Source organism: Camelus bactrianus, chromosome 30 (genome assembly GCF_048773025.1).
Source record: "Camelus bactrianus isolate YW-2024 breed Bactrian camel chromosome 30, ASM4877302v1, whole genome shotgun sequence".
Classification (NCBI taxonomy): Eukaryota; Metazoa; Chordata; class Mammalia; order Artiodactyla; family Camelidae; genus Camelus; species Camelus bactrianus.
The window spans coordinates 9,106,168-9,126,589 of NC_133568.1; the positions used below are offsets into that span (position 1 = coordinate 9,106,168).

At 45.7% G+C, this 20,422-nt stretch overlaps 1 protein-coding gene across 5 annotated transcripts in view; it reads right to left on the reverse strand.

The window, feature by feature from the left end:
- Window positions 1–5,321: 5,321 nt before the first annotated feature.
- HDHD2 (haloacid dehalogenase like hydrolase domain containing 2) overlaps window positions 5,322–20,422 on the reverse strand; it is a 33,024-nt gene continuing 17,923 nt past the window's right edge. For 4 of the 5 annotated variants that reach the window (XM_010961394.3, XM_045521398.2, XM_010961395.3 and 1 more), the window contains 3 exons: window positions 11,249–11,465; window positions 9,165–9,228; window positions 5,322–6,135 (listed from right to left, as the gene is read on the reverse strand). In XM_010961394.3, coding sequence (XP_010959696.1) covers window positions 6,032–6,135; window positions 9,165–9,228; window positions 11,249–11,465 — 385 coding nt within the window. In that variant the 3' untranslated portion in view covers window positions 5,322–6,031. The remainder of the gene's footprint in view (window positions 6,136–9,164; window positions 9,229–11,248; window positions 11,466–20,422) is intronic. The other variant, XM_045521399.2, reaches the window with a different exon arrangement.

Sequence of the window (20,422 nt, forward strand, 5' to 3'; positions counted from 1 at the left end):
GTAAACTCTGAAGGCTTCCACTCAGTCATGCCACCCCCTCCCCACCTAGAACTTTCCTACCATAAGTCACCTGTTCTCTCCTTCGCCTTGTTTTCTTCATCCCTGCAAGGCAGACTCCCCCAGAGAAGACAAAGTTCCAGGAAAAGGGACACTCAGGGTGGCTAAACAGTCCAGAGGATTTTACCCTTGTAAGCAAAAACATTTTGGGGTACTGATTAGAGTAGAATATTCTCAAATGCCTCATAAAATGTCATTTCACAGAAAATGTAGTCAAATTGAAAATATACCTTATACAACAAATTTAAAATAAACAAAAGGACATTTCATCTTCGTGTAAGCGAAACTGAAACTTCGTGACCACTGGGGCTCGCCCTGCACAGCACTGCCGACACCCGGGGTGTCAGGGTCTCTTAAGCGCGAGTGCCTCGGACCACTGTCGTTACCAGTTTCCAGCATCTGCCTTCTGTGCCTTTGGGTCATTATCTTTGTCAGGCTGTCAGCTGTCACTTCTTGTAGCTGTCAGCCCATTTGCTCATGGCCTTTGTCATCCTTTCTGGTTTCATAAAATCTCAAGTGGACGGAACCTCAATTATTGTTCATTTGCTGTGGTTGGAAAACAGGTAAGTGTGCACCGTGTGTGTCCTTAAGAGCGGACAGCACGCTCTGTGCCGACAGGGCTGGGCACTCTTAGCTCACTGCCTGGGAGTTCTGGCTCCATTCGGGACCAGTGTGGTTTGGCCATCCCTCACGGCAAATGCCATAACCATCCACTTTCAAAGCCACCTCCACGTCCGTCCTCCATCTCCGCAACACTCCACCTAAATCCAACCACACAGCCCCTCCTTCTCTCCTCCCTCCCTTGGGAAGTCTGTAAATACTCATGCATGTATGTTTTTAGGTCATGTTTTTATTTTGGTGGCTGCTTGTTAGTTTTATACATTTTCTAAGGACTTCCTGCTTTGGATGAAACGAAATGTAGTTCTTTCACCCCTTTGTCCCATCACAGACACCTCTTTCCCTACCATCCCCAAATAGGTTTACTACAGTTTCAGGTTAACGGAATAATCAGTATTATTATGACATTGCTCATTGCAGAGCCAACTAGTGAATTAGGATTACATTTCCTTTCTTGTTGTTTTGTCTTTCTTAGAAATAACAACTGCCTTGTTTTTTCATTTGCTTAATTTTCTAAGAATTTATTCTTATTTTTATTTGGCAACACTCTCAGATCCGTCACATACCCACCAGTATTGTCTTCCAAATGGCCGAACATGTCAGATAAACTTTCAGTGCCATTCCCGCACTCTCCGGTCCTGGCAGTGTTAAGGGGAAGGGGACCAGGACTGCCGCAGAGTAAGCAGAGATTTGCTGAATTCCATCTTCACCCTGTGTCTCACTGCGGCCCACCACCTTGCGTGCTGTCTCTAAGGCCTTAACTTCCAAAGTCCCGCTTGCCACTCCATCCACCTTCCGCCTCCCAGCTTACTGCAGCTTCTCGTCCACGGGGGTCTCCTCTACCATTCTCCTCTGGGTTGTCCTTGTGGGCTTATACCGTCTTTGTTCCTTCTCATTTCATTGGGGCTTTGAGAGAGATGAGCAAACACGAGTGACTGATCTACTGTTTTAGTCTCTGGTTATTTTTTTCTTTAAGCAGATTAAAAGTGTATGTGAGTTTAAGGGATACAGGACATTGACCCATTAGCTGTTGGTGGAACTTTAACCCCACATGTGGTATTTTCGTCTGAAGCAGAGGTCGCACTCAGACGCCTGTGGGAACCTGCAACACAGTAACACACGGAAAGTAAGACACGGAAGGGGCGGGGGCCGTGGTGAGCTGCAGAGGCCAGGGCTACCTGACCCAGCTCCAGCGGGATGTGGACAGTCAGACCCGACTGCCAGATCACCCGTCCGTCCTAGGAAAACCAGCCGCTGATCCGCACTCGCCACCTCCTGACACTCAGATGCTGGCGACTGAGGCCAGCCGCCCGCCTCCCCCGCCTCCCCCGCCTCCCCCGCCTCCCCCGCCTCCCCCGCCTCCCCCGCCTCCCCCGCCTCCCCCGCGGCTCGCTCTCCCGCGCTCTCCCGCACTCCGTCCTGGCCGTCGGGCTTTCCCGGGTGCACCATACTTACCTAAGATGATGGCACCCTCACTCTTGCTGGCTTTCTCCGTCTTCGTCAGTCATCAGCGTCTCTACCGCGTTGCGTGGGTGTTGTCTGTTGACCCTGCCCCAGGGTTAGCGCCGTGGCCGTGGGACTTCTCTCCCTGCTGTGGAGTGAGCGAAACACTCCTTATAGTGACGCAGACAAAGGCCATCAGCACTGTCCGCACTCCGTGGCTACAAGTCGTGATCGCCGGTCCACAGTATTTCGCTCACTGCACGCCAGCCCTCTTCTCTGAGAGGATTTCTTTACACAGTCATCTTTAACCTGTCAGAGCCCTTTGGACTTTAAGATGTATTTTTATTTTTCAATTTTCCAACCAGAACACACCTTAGGAGTACGGGATACAGTCTGTTCTGTCGCCCTTAGTGCTTTACCCTCGGGGGCATTTAATGGTCTGATTTTCTGAGGCACAGGAGCCAGGGAAACAAGCAGGCCCTGAGATGTGTATGACATTGGGGTGAGCACTGGAAAAAGGTCTCAAAGTGTGTTTGATTTGAACAGATGAGCAGTTTGGACTAGGATAAATGATGTCTGGGGCTCTGGCACCCTGCTCTGGTCGCCTCCTAGGGAGAGCAGCACGCTTGGGGTGCAGGCCTTGATGGCGGGTGGAACACGAAGTCAGCAAAGGCCCTGTGCACTCAGGCCGAGAAAGGCTTTTGTGACTTATGTCGGAGAAACCCCATCATGCAAACCCGGCTCCGTGCAAACAACTGGTGCCAGGAATAAGGGACTCAGCTGCGTGAGGTCGGTGTGTTCATGACACAGAGGACTGCAGTTGTCAAAATTCTTTATTGTCGGTGCCCAAGGGCTGCGGCTTCATCCTCCGTGAACGCCGCTGATCCAGCTGAACACGACCAGCGCGGGTGAGTTCTGACTTTCCTGTCCAACTTGCTTCAGTAATTTTTAAACGTGGGACTAAGTGAGGTGACAACACCATCATTCCAAGGGAACTGCTGACATCCGCAGCTACAGGTGTATGATGGAGCCGTCACTTAGACATGGGCTAGCCCCCTCTTCCCTCCCAGGCATTACATCAGCTCTGACAGGTGCAGAATGGCAGGGGCACAGCCACCGCAAAACCAGCTGATTCTGGAGGTGAGAGTGAAGAGGCTGGAACAACCGTGCCTCCTCCACTGGACTGGCCCTCTGCCCGCCTCCGCCCCCCTCCTCACCAGTGCGCACCTGCCTCACAGCGGATGCTCAACAACCATCTCCTGACAGTGGGTGCCTCTCTAAGGCCCTTTCTAAGTCCTAAGATGTCACTTGGTCCCTTTTCTGGGGTCAGGACAGGATTACAGAAAAGCTGAAGCAAACACTATCCTTGGGTCAATACCACCAGGCAGCCCTTGAAACGAAATGGCTAGAAAGTGAAGTCCTTGACATTCTTCAGCTGTTAAATCTCCCTCATGAGGCCCAAGGCAGACCAGCCAGCCGGGCTGGGAAGGTTTTCAGTAACCTCGATCTAAACCAAGATTTTTATTTATCCTCACAAACTTCACTGTGGACGGGTCAGTTAGTAAGATCTATATACTGTTTGTTAAATAAATAAAATACCCAATTAAAAGTATTTTAATGGCCTACAGGGCCAGGCTAGAGTGGAGAAGAGCGGAGGAGCTGTTTCTCCTGGCTGGGCAAGCTCGCCCACTCCCGCCACTCACCCACCTGCGACGTCTCCTGCGTGGCTCTAGCTCTAACCTGTCTCCAGGGCACCCCGGCCATTACTGAAGTGTCTAAGGCCTCCCCTACGGGCAGTAGGTCTAACATGAAACTGTTACCCTCCCTCCCCACAGCATTAAACTCCTGTAACATTCACAGCTGGTTTTTACAGGCTCGGTGACCACCTGAGTGCCCGTGCTGTGGGGACAAGAGAGGTATGAAGACCTAAGTGCCATCCAACAAGAGCTATGTGGGAGGAGGGAGCACTTCACCCCATCCTGCGGTCAGGGTGGCGTCACAGAAGCGGGGACACGGCATCTGCATGCCGCCTGGGGTCTTCTCACCAGCTCAACTAGTAAGGCCCCTCAAGGCAAAAATCCTTTTCTTAAATGCTTCTTTTGCAGCATGGCACTTGCACACAGCAGCTCGCGAGGAATCACTGAGCTGAGGGCGGCCCGCGCACCAGGCCCCGCGCGGCCAGCCCCTCTGTCCGCAGCCGGGGCTGCTCTCTGCCGGGGCTGGCCTGAGGGAGTGTAAAATGTAGCAGGACGTGGCTGTTTTAAATTCTCAGGAAGTCTTTCCCTACTGAACTGAGATGAGTCCCACCAGCCTTTTTCAGGCGGTTAAATGCGACACTCCTGCTACCTCTGCACGGTCATCACTGCAAACATGGAACACTTAGCATCCGCCTGATTCTACTCCAAGCACTTAACATACAGGTTATGCATCTGGCCCCCTCAGCAGGCCTGTGGGGTGGGCACCAGCATCATCTCCACGGCACAGGTCAGGGGAGGGAGGCACGGGAGGCCCACAGTCACGGAAGCCAGGTGCCGGCGAGGCTCCGGACCTGTGCCCTCTGCCCCTGTACTCATCTTCCCATCGGGGTGGTGGTCCCACCACAGCTGTCCTTCCCACTCTAGGAGGTATAAATACTAAGTTGGGGCAAAAACAAGAACAGTGTTCACCAAACGACCAAAAAGAGGGAGCTGCCATTTATTTCGCTTTGCTCCCTCCCATCCAAGACCAAGCTGATCTCTAAACAAGCATCAAAACCCGAAGCTCATTAACACCGTGCACTTCAATAAGGTGAACACTACAGCGATGCACAGTCACGTGCTAACAATTCAATGCCCACGAGCCCTGTAAGACAATTGCAAAGGCCCAGGATCATCACGGTATGCAAATGACTGGGAAAATCATTACTTACTTAGTCCCCCTCATTCTGGTGGGCTTGACACGAGAAGAATAATCCATGCTACAGGACGAGATTTCATTTTACAGCTGTAGTAACCAAGTGCATAAAAGCCTGAATCTGTCCCAGTAGCTTCTGAAAGATTTCTCCCACAGTGTCAGAGGCAAAAATAATGAAATCCTGCAAATGTACAGTTAATTGGACCCTGGTGGACACTAACCTCAAAAATGCATGGTCTATAAGACATTAAAAGCTTGATTTTAGTTTCTGCACTGTTCCTGTTAATAACAATGTCTAATTAAAACATCTGTAAAATACTGATAGTTTTAATTTTACATAAAATTTCCAAAACAACTGTTACACAGTGTAATAGGTATCTGCAATGAATAGGTTATTAATGGAAATATTATTTTAAATTAAAATCAGGTTCTAAATTTAAATTAGTCATCTCTGGCTAATGAAGAGAAAAAGAAGTCACCCGTGCTGGGAATAACACAGTAGCTAATCTAGTTTTCAACATCTGTTAAAGCAAATTCACTTGATGGCTTGGGCTAAAGGACAATTCATTTTGCTGCTTCTGTCCTGCACCCCACTTGGCACTTCTAATGGATCTCACAGTTGAACTCAACATTAAAACTATAGCCTAATGCACCCTTTAATGCGTTTTATTCACAGCCTGAACCCCACCCCACCCCCACTTTACCAGGGAGCAGACAGCAGAGGGTAAGGCTCCCTGCAGCAGACTCTCCCTCCAGCCCTGTGAACCTGATGAATATTTTAGAAAGAATGGCACAGAATCTCAGCTCTCCCTTTCTTTGGGTCTCATCTTCTTTTACAAAGTAAAACAAAAGGCACCAGCAAGGCTTAGTGCCGGGCTGCAGCTCAATACCCCTCCTAGTTACGGCGCAATCGCGACCAGCGCTGAGGGGTCTGTCTGTCTGTGGTGGCTCTCACAGCACAGGGACTCATTCCAGATGATGAAAAGCTGCGTTTCAGGTTGCTTCTGATTCGCATGATGGTTCACAGCAGATGCTGCAGAATGTGGTCCACAGCATGAGGGAAGCTCTCACAAGTCAGGTAAGGAGCTGGATTAATTTTTTCTTCATCTGCTGCTCGGTATTTCCCTGAAATGAAAGTAAAGCCAGTGAACAGAGGCCACTGCTCAGAAGCCACATTCATCACACCGGGGCCACCACAGACGCACCCTGACAATGACCAGAGAGTCGGCTTTTATGGAGGCTTCAGGATGCAAGGAGGCAAGTCAGAGAAACACCGTGCTCAGCATCTCCCAGGCCCTCTGGTCTGTCACCAGGGCCGGTCACAGGTCTGGCTGTCCTGACAGCTCAGGCTGCCTTCACATCTCCACAGCTGGTGGAATCACTTTCTCTCCCCACCAGCCCTTAGATAGGAATGGTTACTAAATCAGTGCTTTTAAACGAAAGCCCAGACCCCACAGGGCAGAGGCCTTGTCCGATCCCGGGGGTGACCGGGAATGGCGCGTGCTGTTCCCAAGCAGGAGCCGTGAGCCGGCAAGTGAGCGGCCTGGGGAGGGGAGGGCGGGCGGGAGGGATGGACGCTCAGTGCTCACAGCCTGGGCCCAGCACGCCGCTTAACTCTCCCGGACTCTGGGATTCAGGACCCACAACCAAACAGCCCATTCTGGAAGCACAGGATCCCAGAGAGCTCTCACAAGTGTAAATCAGACGACGCATGGTCCCTATTTAAATACCCTTCATCTGTCCCAACTCCCTTCAGAAAGACCCTCAAGTCTCCACTGTTGCCTACCAGGCCCCCGGTCCCCCAGCCAGCACCCCTCTCTCCTAAGCACGTGCCGCTCTCACGGGCTGCAGGCCGCTCCCGGACGCCCACCACCCCCTCTGCCTGGAACATTCTTCCCACCTGACTCTGTCCCTCACGCTTCGGGTCAGACCCACCTTCCCATCTAACTGAGATTCCCTCCCTGTTTCTCTCTCTCAGCATCCTGTTCTCTGTCTCCACCGTATTTATGACAATTTGTAATCACGTGTGTTTAATGTTGGTCTCACGGCTGAGATGATAAATTCTCTGAGAGCAGCGACCAGGCCCGGGACATTCCCCAGTGTACTCCCAGCACCCGATTCCCAGTATTTTCTTTAAGAACGATGGAAGGAAGGAGGCGGGATGGACAGATGGACGGACAGGCAGAACACACCTCAGCCGAGGCTGGGGAAGAGGCCAGCCGCCCTGCAGCCGCAGCGCTGCGTCTGCGCCCGCCCGGCCCCCTCGCCCTCTCATCCCCTTTTCTGTGATCCTACTGTTTACTCTCCTGCACTTCCCAGTATCCTCTGCCTCCATCCAGTTCCCCAGCAATAGACCCACCATGTTCTACACTTCCTTCTACTTTCCACAACTACCTCTTTAAGAGCCTTTGTCCAGCAAACACCAAGCCTGAAAACCCCTTGCCCCACACCTCTGCTCCCGGCCCTGTCCTGACTGAGTTCCTACAGGAAGGGAACCAGCGTCAAATGTCCAAAGGCAGTGAATGTACGCCTCACTCACCTGAGTGTCCTCAAAGCACCTGTCCACGGGATGGTCCACAGAGCAAACTCTATTGCTAGTTTTTAAATTTTTTTCAAGCTTAAATCCTACTGAGTATAAACTCCTTTGCAAGATTCCTGCTTGGTCGCGTAGGTAAGTTAATGGCTGACTACTGCTGTACCGCCCACTTCCTGGATCCAGGTCTAAGGGCAAATGTGTGAAAATCAAGGTCCTGAGCCACAGAGACAAGGGCATGCAGAACACAAGTGGGGTTTCTACAAGGTACAAACTGACACAGAGGCTCAGGTACGTGTGACAGTTCCAGCAGCTCGCCTGCGTCTGGCATGCAGCAGGTGCTCAATAATGCTGGCTGAGTGGATAAGGCAGGCCCCCATCACTCAGGCCTGACTCAGCGTGGCAGTCTATACTTCCCTGGATGAATACATGGTGAGTGGAGGGCGCATGCAGGAAGCCACGTGATGACATTAGACCGGGGGGCTCCCGTCTCTTCTAGGTGGCTGCTTTACATGCTCAACGGGAAATAAATTCTGGTTAGAGTGAATCAAAAGCCTGTTAACAAATCATGGAGCAAATATATACTGAGCATCTATCATGTGCTACTCACTGAGGAACAAAATTGCTCCAGACTATCGCCGAAAGGCATACGAACTCACAGAACCAACTACGGAACCATTTATCTGCTACTGAACTGACAGGAGCTGATGACAATTCTTGGACAAGACTCCTGGTTGCCGTCCTCAAACCTGTGCTGTCCGTCCCAAGCTTAGCAGGTGCCATTTGGGGGCAGACTTCTCCATTTTATCCGGAAAGGCTCATTAAGTTCCCACACACAGTTCTCATACCTGCTCTGTCCTTACCTTGAAAGGACTTCATTAATCACATGCCACATAGGAAAACTGCACAGACTCATATACCAAGAGTGAGAAGGGACCAGTCTAACCCCTTCATTCGTAAAGGGCCCAGAGAGGTGAAGGGCCTTGGCCAGAGTCTCACACAGACGGTGCAGAGCTGAGACCGAGACCCAGGACACCCGACTGGTCCCCTGCCATGATACTCTATTAGCTGAGACTTTCCCATTAAGTCCTTTCCCTTTCCTTAAATTTGTTTGAGGGACCACACTTAGGATACCTAATTTTGGTATAGAAAACAGTTACTAAAACAGTAAGTGAAAAGATAAGAAAAGGTTTTTTTTAAAACATTAGACATTGACACAAAATTTTTATCAGATCACTCAGCCAGTTCCTGAAGAGACCACGCCAGCATCTTACAGCTGGTGCAAAAAAAAGGTATTTTGACAGAGCCCCACAACCGCCGGTCTTTCGGCCCACGGGTGATCTGTACACCCAGAAGCTCCCATAAACACTGTCAGCTGGGACGGTCACCTCTGGGGAAGTGTTACAGCACCTCTCAACTTGGTTCGGACGTTCCCGGTTTTGTACAGTGCAGGTCCTCTCACATTGTCTTTTTCTCCCCTGTGGATCCTAAGCCCATTTTATTTTTGCTTTGTGGCAGAAAGAGAATTAAAATGCCCAGTGGGCTTTGCAAAGACTGTTCTTTAAGCAACTGTGTATCCTACCGTTCTGTTTGAGAGAAAGCTTACACAGAAGATACGTACCAGTCTTCACCAAGATGCCCCGCATGCCGACATTCTGCGCCCCACCAACATCATCCCTGCAATCCTAGAAAAGCACAAAGAGGCACTGAGTCCAGTGCCGTCAGCTCGCCAAGAAAACCTACCGACTGACTGACTAGGCTGGGATGGCCAACTGTAACCCCATGTTTTTTTCTTAAAATGAAAGAGAGGAAGGTATAAAGAAAAGGGCAACCCCACAGGTAACAGTCTGAGGGAACATACCATTTGGAAAGGGAAGCGTCCCAGAGGTAACAGAGCAATAATCCTAGTAACCAAACATGAAAAGCACACTTACAGGGCTTCGTGTTTTGCCACATGTACATCTATTTCCCTTTAAAAGAGATCACAGAAAAAAAAGGATTCTATCATTTGGCAGCTTTTGAGGCGAGTGATCCAACTGCAGGGCAGTGAATGAACGAGGCTCAGAAGACAGCTTTTCTGCCGCCCGTGTAACATACTTTCCTTACTTTCCATCGAATCGTCCCTCACAAGCGGAATCAAGTCAGATCAGCTGCTTAAACAGATTGTGAGACTATCTGATGTTCAGTTCACACTAGGGGATAACAGATCAGCTTGAAAGGGAAAGTCTTCTTTTCCAATTCTTACACAAGATAGGGGAGAATATACTTGGTGGACGGTGATGACAAATACAACATAATAAAAATCCAAGAACTGGAAGAAAACATTAAAAAAAAAATCAATCCTGCCATCTCATGTCTAGAAGTAGGGTTCCTTCAGACCATGCCCCATAATATGCCCTTAAAAAGCATGCGTATTATTCAACAACAGCCCTGGGGAATGAGTCTTAGAATGTCAAAATCTTCATTCAGGGTCTAACTTAAGATGTTTTCTGTTGTGTCAAAACTTGCCTTGTTGAAGCTGTGGAGACGGGGGAGGGAGAGAGAAGGGAGGTGGGAACACGTGGACAAGGAAAGGGAGGGAAGAAACGACCACTCTCCCGATAGCGACCCTCCCCGCAGCAGGACGCTGCTGCTGTGTGCCCTCCCACCTTCCATTCTGTCCCAGGACCAGTATCTCCAGGGATGAAGAATTCTGGAGTCCCCAGGCTAAGGTATCCACCTTCCCAAACACACATTTGCCTGGGAAAGTCAGCTCAAGGCCTGCCAAGGGGGAAAGGCATTCCCGAAAAGATGGTTTTTCAAAACAGTATTGAGTCCAGCAATTATCCCACTGGGTTTTAGGTGAATGACGTGGAATGAAGGGGAAGGTGGAATCAGGAGGACCGTGACACAGCTCACCCAGCACGAGCTAAGAGGGCACGGGATCTGTAGTTGGCCTGGGAGGCAGCCCAGGGCCTCGAGTTCTACCTCCAGCTGCGCCACTAATGAGTTACGGGGACGCCGGCCTGGAGATCCACCTCTCTTGGCTTCAGTTTCTCAGTCTATAAAATGGGGGTTTGGACCAGACAATCTCCATGGTCCCTTCCAGCCTAATGCGTTATTATTTAAAATTGAAATATAATCCTTGCCACCTCCTTACCACAAGGCAGTGCGCTTTCTAGCTCTTTCCCCCTCATGGCGCACATAGAAAATAAAGTTTTCCCAGTACACAGGGGTAAACCGACAGGGGGCCACAGCTGGAGGGCACCGGCTCGGGGCCCCCAGTCGTCCAGGTCCAGCCCTGCCGCTCAGAGGGCCGAGACCATCAATATCCTCAGCTATCTGTGGCACACTGACTGGGGAGGGAAAAAATCAAGAATGGGAGAATTCTTTAGGAACAGGTAGGTGTTCTCTGAATTAAGTAATATTCAAAAAAATTAAATTTGTGTAGAAGCTTTCTTCAAAAAGACATACAAAGCATTTCAGTGACTTGCATTTGACGGTCTCTTGAACTGTGCATATCTCATCACACTATGAAGAATGTCAGAAATAACCAGCGTTTCAGTTCTTTAGAGGAGCACCAGTCCACACGTACTGGGAAGCCTGTTTCACAGGCAGCCACTTAATCCCATCTGATACCACCAATTACAGTTTCAAAGTATCTGAAGCTGGCTCTTCCCAGCAGGACAGGGGAGCTCGGGGCACTTCCTGGGCTCGTCTACTTACATCTCCTATCATGACGGCCTCCTCGGGTTCACAGCCAGTGCCCCGCAATGCCTCCAAAAAGAACGTTTGCGCTGGTTTCCCCACGACTGTGGCTTTGGTGTCTGTGGCAAACTCCAAAGCAGTCACAAATGGTCCAGGCCCCAGGGCTAAGCCATCCTTCCTCTTGTAATACCTGGCTTTGTGGATTGCTATCAGAGGCGCCCCGTCCAGGAGTAACCTAGAGAGACAGAGAAAATGGAAACTGGCTAAAAGCAAGGCTTTTATGACTGGGAAAGAATGTCAGACTTACAAAGTGGTTTTAGTCACACTCACAGAAACAAATAGTTTCTTATTAACTTTTAATGACTTGCTGTCTTCTAATGAATTCGCTAGGAACTGCTGGGAATTACACTCAGATACACTAAAGAAAGGTGATAGATTATTAAATTTGGGATTGCTTCAACCTTTTACCTTTAGTGGTTTCAGACACTTTACCCAAATCGCCGGGGAAAGAGAATTAAGAGAAGTAAAGCCAAATAAGACGCTCAAGGGAAGCAGCTTAACTTAATGAGGAAAGTTGTTTCAACCTCCCTAACGGCAAGCAGGTGGCTCCTGAGCCTCTGATGCCGCGGCACACCTGCTGCTGCAGGGACGAGCCAGCTCACCCCTCACAGGCCTGGACTCCTCTCTCCTCGACTCCAAAACACAAGCTTCCCTCTGATTCAGAAATTCCTCGGAGCGCTGTACAGACACTTTCTGCTTGAATCTCCTTCCCTCTTCGTTTTACCTTTTGGCTGCTTCTGACATTACTCTGCAAATCAGGCCATCCTCCCTGAGGAGCACACGGGGAGGGTAAGGGACAGCCCATGTCTCAAGTCCCGCCCTCTGTCCTGACGTAGGACAGATGCTCTCAGACCAAGCGAAACGCCATAATTTCCCGTTAGTTTGAGAACCAAACTCTACACATACCTAAGGACCCTTGTTAGTGACTCAGGCAAAACACAATAAAACAAATCCCCAAACCCCACCCAAAGAAGTCTGCCATCCAGCCCAACAGCGCAGCCTAGTCACACAGCAGGGACAGTCACGCACGTGCTATCATCTAATGGAACGCGGGACATGACGGTCGTCTTAAACTGCTTTTATCCAATGTGATAAATGATCTCACTAGCTTAATTTACTTTAAGCCATCTACTTAGTTAAAATATTTAGTATGTCCATCGAGGAAGAATTCATCACATCTTACCCTTCACAATTATGAGTAATTAAGCGCTCAACTATGAAACTGCTAAATTATTCTTGTCAGTGGGCATGGAAATGCCTTCCTGTGGGAGATGCAGAATTCAGGCATTTATGATTATTTTATTAAGTAAAAACCAATACTGGATTATTACAGGGCCTTATTGTTAGTTACTACAAAATTGCTCACAGCACAAGACAGATCCTTAAAATTTATTCACTAATATTAACACAAATTTATTTCTTAAAGCAGATCTTAAAATCCAACTGCTGGGAAACCTGATAAAGCCACCATGCTGGCCTTGAAGAACCACAGCTGCAGCAACGAGAGAATGACAGGTGGTTTACCGTCTCCCCTCTCCCCCAACCTCCCCGCCGCCCCCAATCCCATTTATTTGCTGCTCTGCCACGGAACTGGAATTCTTTATGCAACAGACCTCAAAATTGCTTTCCACTTACATAGCTAAACTAAAAACTCATTTGATTTAACTTTGTTAATATTTTATAATGTATTAACTGGGGATAAGACTTATCAGCTTGATTGATGTGTGCACTTAATTCCCAGGCAGCACTGGAGTGCCTTCCTTGGAAGGGTGGAACCTGTGGGCTCCTCTCCATTTCCCTAAGTGGGAACTGGTCCTCCAGGAGGCTGAGGGAGACAGGCAGCTCTCACGGAAGTGGTTCCTGCTTCTGTCATTCTCCTCCGCACAGCATAAGCTTTATTGAGGCTTTGAAGAGCCAAGGCATGTTCAGGATGGACTGAAAGGTAAATGTTTTCTAGGACACAGATTAAAAGATTTTTCATAGTTAAACATTTTCAAAAAATATGCAAAAATCGACACCCCAATACTTGGGAGTGTTTTTCATACCTCCTAGACAGGGCAACAGAAGGTTGGTTGTTTTGTTACCAGAAGTAATGCATCGGCAGGAAATCTGAGAGTTTTCTGTCTGTATTTAACTATAAGCCCACTGAGGCATAAGAAGTGAGATAAAAGAGGCACAAAGAAGGCCTGATGCAAAAATCTCTGGGTATGAATTCCACGTAGGCAAAGGGAAAAAAGGATAAAAAGTCCTAGCCAGGGAGCGGGGACAGAATATAAAAAGTCTTAGGCAGAGAGCAGTGAGAGAAAAGCTTATGGAATAACTTAAATTCAGAGCCACAGAACGTTATTGAAAGGGACCTTAAAGAACACTCAGTCCAACATGCCCCGTTTTATAGTCCAGGAGAACAGCCGGCGACGCCCGCCAAGACCAGCGAGAGCCAGACCCAGGACTCCTGAAAGCCAGTCTAACACTTTTCCAAATAAACTAACTTTTCTAGAAAAATGATCAAATTTTCACCTTTTCTGCTGAAGACGGTGCATGTGGAAATGAAATTACACAGAAGCTTAAGTAACTGTCAGAAACCTCCCAAATGTCCAACATTAAATGTTGAGTCCTTTTCTTCCCACTCCGCAAAACAACCCTCCCCCAATCTTTCCCAAATCAATAGTCACCCCGTTGCTCAGGCCAGAAACCCAGGAGTCCTCCTGGAAGTCCCTCACTGCCCCACATCCTCATTCACCAGCAAATCCAGTCATTTCCAAGTTCAAAACAAAAATAAAGACATCTCAGACAGCCTTACTCTCTGCTGAACTTCTGAGACAGTCTGACGTTCTACACTTGCCCTGTTACTTCAATCCACGGTTCAGGCAAGAGCAGGAGGGTTAGAAGCACAGATGGGATCATGTCCCTGCCCTGCTCAGAACCTTCCACAACCTCTCACCACAAAGAGGATGAAATGCAAAGGCCTCACTGCAGCCTGGAAGGCCTTGCCTTGTCTGGCCACTGTCTACACCTCCAAGCCCAAGTCACTGTCCCTGCCATTATGTTCCAGACACAACAGTCTTCTCAATTCCTAAAAAAGGTCAAGTTCTTTACTGCTTCAGCCCCCACCCCTCCCACGCTGTTCCCTCCTCCTGAAACAGTCCCCCACGCTGTTCACACAGCCGTCTTCGCTCATTTGTCAGGTGTCAGCTTACATGTCAGCACATTGAAGGAGCCACTCCCAGCGTCCCCTGTGAAGTGGACTTCCTCACATTTCACCTCTGCCTCGCCCCCCTTTTTCTTTTGTATCACTTCCCACAGTTTGTGACGCTTATTTAACTGTGTTTGGTTTGTCTTCCTCACTAGGATATCATCTCCACTTTGCCCATCAGCTCTACTCATCACTGAATTTCTTTCAAAAAAAAAAAAAAAAAAACAAAAAAAACCCCCAAAACCAAACCAAACCCTGGTAGCTCTCACTAAATATTTATTGAATAAATTCTGGATGAAGCACCGTATGCTTCAGTGTCTTGAGCTATAAAATGTTTATCTTCTTGGGGAAGAGAGATGATATATACAAACTTTTTCACATTATCTGACAGTAATGACAACTGTTGCAAATATAGCAAGTGTCACACCTATGCTACTTAGAACAGGTCACAGCAAATCAGTTCACGTGCGCGGGCCTCGGCTTTCTACCAAATAAAGGGGCTGAGTCAGATCGGGTCTTTTCTCCCTCAGCACTTCTGACAATTTTTTTTTTTTTTTTACTGAAAAATGCTTTATCATGGGGTCTGTCCGATACACTGCCAGGCGCTGAGTGGCATCACAGCCTCTACCCACTAGATGCCAGTAGCATTCCTCTTCCTCCAGCCGTGACAACCAAAAAACATCTCCAGACACTGCCAAATGTCCCCTGGGGAGCAAAAGCATCCCCAGTTGAGAACCAGTGACCCAGATGAAGCCAAGATTTTGACATCAATACATCTAAAACTAATACCAATCAACCAGACAAACACAAACCACCAAAGTTCAAATTAAAACAACAAATCATGAAATACATCAAGGGGAAATCCTACCAACGTGTCACTAACTGAAGCCTTAAGAACGTCTCCAGTGCTACACTGACGCAGCGACATTCTCACTGACAGCAGGCTACCCACTATCACCACTTCTACTTAGTGCTATAGCTGGGGGCCCAGACAGCATAATAAAACAAGAAAAAGAAATGAAAATACGAAGATTGGTAAGGGAGAGATAAAATTGCCATTATTTGTGGTTGACACAATTGTCTATGTAGAAAATCCAATTTTAAAGATTCTGCAAATAAATTACTAGAATTAGCAGGTAAATGTGAGGTCACTGAATACAAAGTTAACACAGAAAATCTCGATTACATTTCTATGTATTAGCAAAAAGCGATTAAAAACAAAATTTAATAAAATCCCACTTACAATCATCAAACAACATGAAATACAACAATTAGTTTAACAAAATATCTAAGATCTATACTCCGAAAACTGAAAAACACTGAATGTAAAAATAAAATCTAAATAAATGAAGCTGTATTCCATTTTCATAGACTGCAAGACACATTATTGTTCAGATGCAAATTCTATCCAAAACTATAAATTTAATGAGTACCAAACTCCTAGTGGGCTTTTTTTTTTTTTTGTGGAAATTGACAAGCTGATTCCAAAATTTATATAGAAGGGATATAGAATCTTGAAAAAAAAAAAGTTAAAGAAGTTACACTACCAGATATTAAGACTTATAAAGCTACACTATTCAAGACAGTGAAGAATGGCACAAACATAGATAAAGAATCCAGAAACAGAGCCACACCTATATAGTCACTTGATTTATGTCAAAAGCACCAAAACACCACCGCAATTCTGGAAGGGAAAGAGTGGAGCTATGCAGTAAATGTTGCAGAAACAACTGGACATCTGCAAAGAAAAAATGAAATTTACCTCACACAACTCACAAAAATTAATTCAAAACAGACCCCAGAACTAACTGTTCAAGGTAGGACAACAAAGCTTGCAGAAGAAAACACTGGAGAGCATTTTCATGACCCAGAGGTGGGCATAAATTTCTTAAGCAGAACAGAAGAAAACACTGACAAATTGGACTCCACCAAAATCAAAAACTTCATGTTCTCATACTGTTAAAGGAATGAAAAGGCAACCCAGAGAGGGATGAGACACCTGCAGTACATACAGTCAACCAAAGACTTCTGTACGTAACACATAAAGAGCACCAACAAATGACTAAGAAAACTACAACCCAATCAGAAAAGGTCAAGGACTCGACTGGGCAGATCACAAAAGAAGTTGTCCAAGGGCCAATGAGTACATGAAAATGCTTCAACAATATTATAACAAGGAAAATACAAATTGAAACTCAGTCAGAAGCTGCTCTACACACCAGAAAAAACAGCTGCAATGCCTGACAAGAGACCGGTGAGAACGCGGAGCAAACGGCGCTCTCATTCACAGCTGATGGGAACGTAGGACTTGGCATAATCACGGTGGAAAACTGTTCGGCAATATTTACTAAAGGTAAGTACTTGTCCTATTATCTAGTAATTTCACTTCTAGACACAGATCCAAGAGAAATGAGTGGGTATGTCCCCGCCTCCCCCCAAACATGCAGAAGAATGTTCATAGTAGCTTTAAACGTAAGAGCCAAAATCGGAAAAATCCAAATGCCTATTAACAATAGAATAAATAAATAAATTGTGGAATATACATACAATAGGATAACAACAACAACAAAAAAACAAAAGCAAAGTCCTGCTACATGCAACAACTTAGATAAATCTCAAAAATAGACAAAAAATGCTGTAACTGTCATTTCATTCATATGAAGATCAAGAACTGCCAATATTGATAAAGCCGTAGTAGTGGTTACCTTGAGGAAGAGACTGTACTGACTGGGACGGGGAGCCTTCTAGGGCACTGGAAATGTCCTGTATCTTCATGAGAGCAGGGGTTACACGGGTATATCAATGTGTAAATTTCCATTGAGTTATATACTGACAATTTGTACATCTTACTGTATATGTTACATGACAATTGTAAAAAATCAGTAACAATGTATTTATGTGGTTTATTCACCTAAAGCTTTTATTTAGAGTAGCAAGAGTCGCCTTGACCATAAAAGAATCTCCCTAGTTAATTAAAAAATGAGTAGTGTGATATTAAACTCAATTCTGTATTCTGTGATTTTCAAATTGGCACAGAAAGTTGTCCTCCCACATATACTAATGGAACACTTTAAATAACTCAAGTTAGTAAGTCTTCAACAATTTCTCATCTCCAGAGTGTTTTTATAGTCTGGACTTTAATTAAAAAGACTGCTTAGCAGTCAATCCTTCCAAAATGGAAAAAGTCCACAGAAATACTTAATTTGAGCCCTGCTGCCACACACATGTCTAGAATTCCTCATGCCCAGGGCTCTTAGTAAAGGTTCAGGAGTTACTGTATAAATGCAGTCATAACCAAGGCCATTACTGTTGGTTTTTCTCCCCTCCTTTCTCTTCTTCCCTTTCTAAGGAATTGAATATACTGGAGTAATGAAAACTTTTTATTTTTTTCTTAATGAGATGGGGAAAAGAAAGGAAGCCAACATTCAACAGAAACCATTTATGGGGATAAGACTCTCCTCCCAAAACACACAAGAAACTAATTTATGCGCACCGCTAAGACTTTCGGAGGATTCTTGTACCTTGTTAACAATTACAGGAAAGACGCCATTAACAAAGCTTCAAAACACTATACGTAAGCAGACTTCATCTCTGCATGTAAATGTGAAAGTTATGATGTACTTGTCTTCAGTTGTAACAACATTTTAATAGGCTCCTCTAGAAGCTGGAGAGCAGCTGCTCTTAATTTAGAAAAAAAAAAAATTTCTGTGAACTTTTCCTAGGTTAGCAGTCCTGTGCAGTTTTTCCCCAAAATTCCTTTGATCCAGCAGCTGTACTTCTGAAAAAAACATCTTAAGAAAACATAAATGTTGCTTAACAAACATTCAGTTTTTTTTTTAAACTAACTAAAATTCTGGAAATAACCAACAATTAGAAATACATGGCTACAAAATTTACTGCACTTTTTAGAAGTGGAATATGCTCTGGGAATCAAACATGTTTTAGAATATTTAAGAATACAGAAAAACATGCACACTATATTGTTGGGGTTTTAAATGGCAAGTTACCACACAGTGTATGTAAATCCTCTGTTTTGTCTAACTACATATGTGCATGGAAACAAACTAGCTATGTGCCAAAATGTTAACTGTATTTCTGTTAGGTGCAGGATTACAGGTAATTTTGTTTATGCATTTTTCCTTTTTGAGCATTTAAAAATTTCCACAATGATGACATATTACTTTTGAGGGTAGCTATTTTTAAGTCTTTCTAGTTCAAGTTAGACTAAGTGATCTGCTTGCCCAGGTAGCGTTTCTCCTAACAGAGAACATCAAATTTAATTAAAATTGGTCCATTACTAAAATATTCAACCTTTGGGTTTCTAACAGGTTAGAAGATGAAAAAAAAAGACCTTGCTACAAGCTACTATAACTGTGAAAATAAATGAACTGGAGCTATAGGTATTCATATTGATGAATCTTATTTCTAGGGGAGAAAGCAAACTGATGAACACAAAAAGTATAAAACACTCAAGCAACTACTATATACTGTCTAGAAATGTGTTTCAAGTACAGAGAAATGCAAGACAATGATAAACACAAAATTCACAATTCAGATTATTTTGGGGTCGTGCTTGATAAAACTGGGGAGGGCTACACAGGGGATATCAAACAGGTTGATAATCTATCTTTCTTAAATTGGTTGATAGGCATATGGGTATTCATTATATTACACTTTGTATCTTTTAGTATTGGGTAAAAAGAAAAAAGCCATCAATGGCTCTCAGGATGAGAATGTTTAATAGAATTCAAACCCAAATCATGTCTGTTCTCTGTAACTGGTTCATATCCTTCCCTCAAATCAATTCTTTAAAATTCAGTGTTCTCAATTTCATTCAGACATTTAAGACATATTTGTAGACAAACTGTACTGGGCATTTCAGTGGGGCCCACCCATTCCAAATACAGTTAAGAAGCAGTGTAATGTGGAAGGCTGACATATCTGCCTGAGGCCGGTATGCCCCTAAAGCTGGTATTCAAGGCAGCAATACAACAGGATTTAAAATCCAATGTTTCTTCTCATTATGAACTTGAATAGTAATTTAAGCAACCGGGGGTTCATCTGAGATGTCTTTACTTGCCACTCACAGTCCAAAGAGCTGCAGTCATTGGTTGGAACACGTAGTCTCTGTGGAGACATCAATATGCAAAGAAGGGAGAGGCCTAAAATCTTTCTGTTAACTCTCCACCAGCTGTTAAGTGCATTTGTGAAATTAAAGCTGACCTATAAGTGCACTGTAATGCTCTCAAATGTAGTGTTTAAAAAAATCGATATGGTCAGGGAAGTGTACTAATTAGGCAGCATCCGAGCAATTACAAAGTCAGTATTATGTCAACACACATTTTTATTACCCTGAGTCTAGTATTTATCTAAGACAGAGACCTCCCAACTTCCTATTAAATATGTCCTTCCCAAATTACCAGCTAAAATCAATCAATACCTTCTCCTTAAATTCTGCGGTTCAAGAAATGAATAAAATGTAGTAGGGGGAGATTCAGAGGTAAGAAGTAACAGCAGGTTCTCTATTTCAACTGAAAAGTAATTTTGGTACAGTTGGAAACCTTACCTAAGGAGCAGGTGAGATAATCCCCCTGTCCCTTAAGAAGCGAGCGCATGTAACTGAAGCTGGTGAAGCCAAGAAATTTTAACACTCAAGCAATCTGGCACAGCAGTGGACCTCTGGGAAATAATGTCTAGGAGCGGCTACAAAAAAGCAAGTTTGTTTTTATTTAAAGAAAGGCTTGACTGTCACAGTGACTAAGAGCCACAAATGAAAGTGCATTAAGCAGCCACAGTTTTCAGTAACCAAGGATATAAAGTTAATGTGCAAACGGGAAAACGGTGACCATTCCCAGAGTGCTATTCCTGGTCAGAGGGGCTGTACACGAGGACAGCCATCTTCAGTATCAAATACTGTGCCCAGATGCGTGCACCTTGCA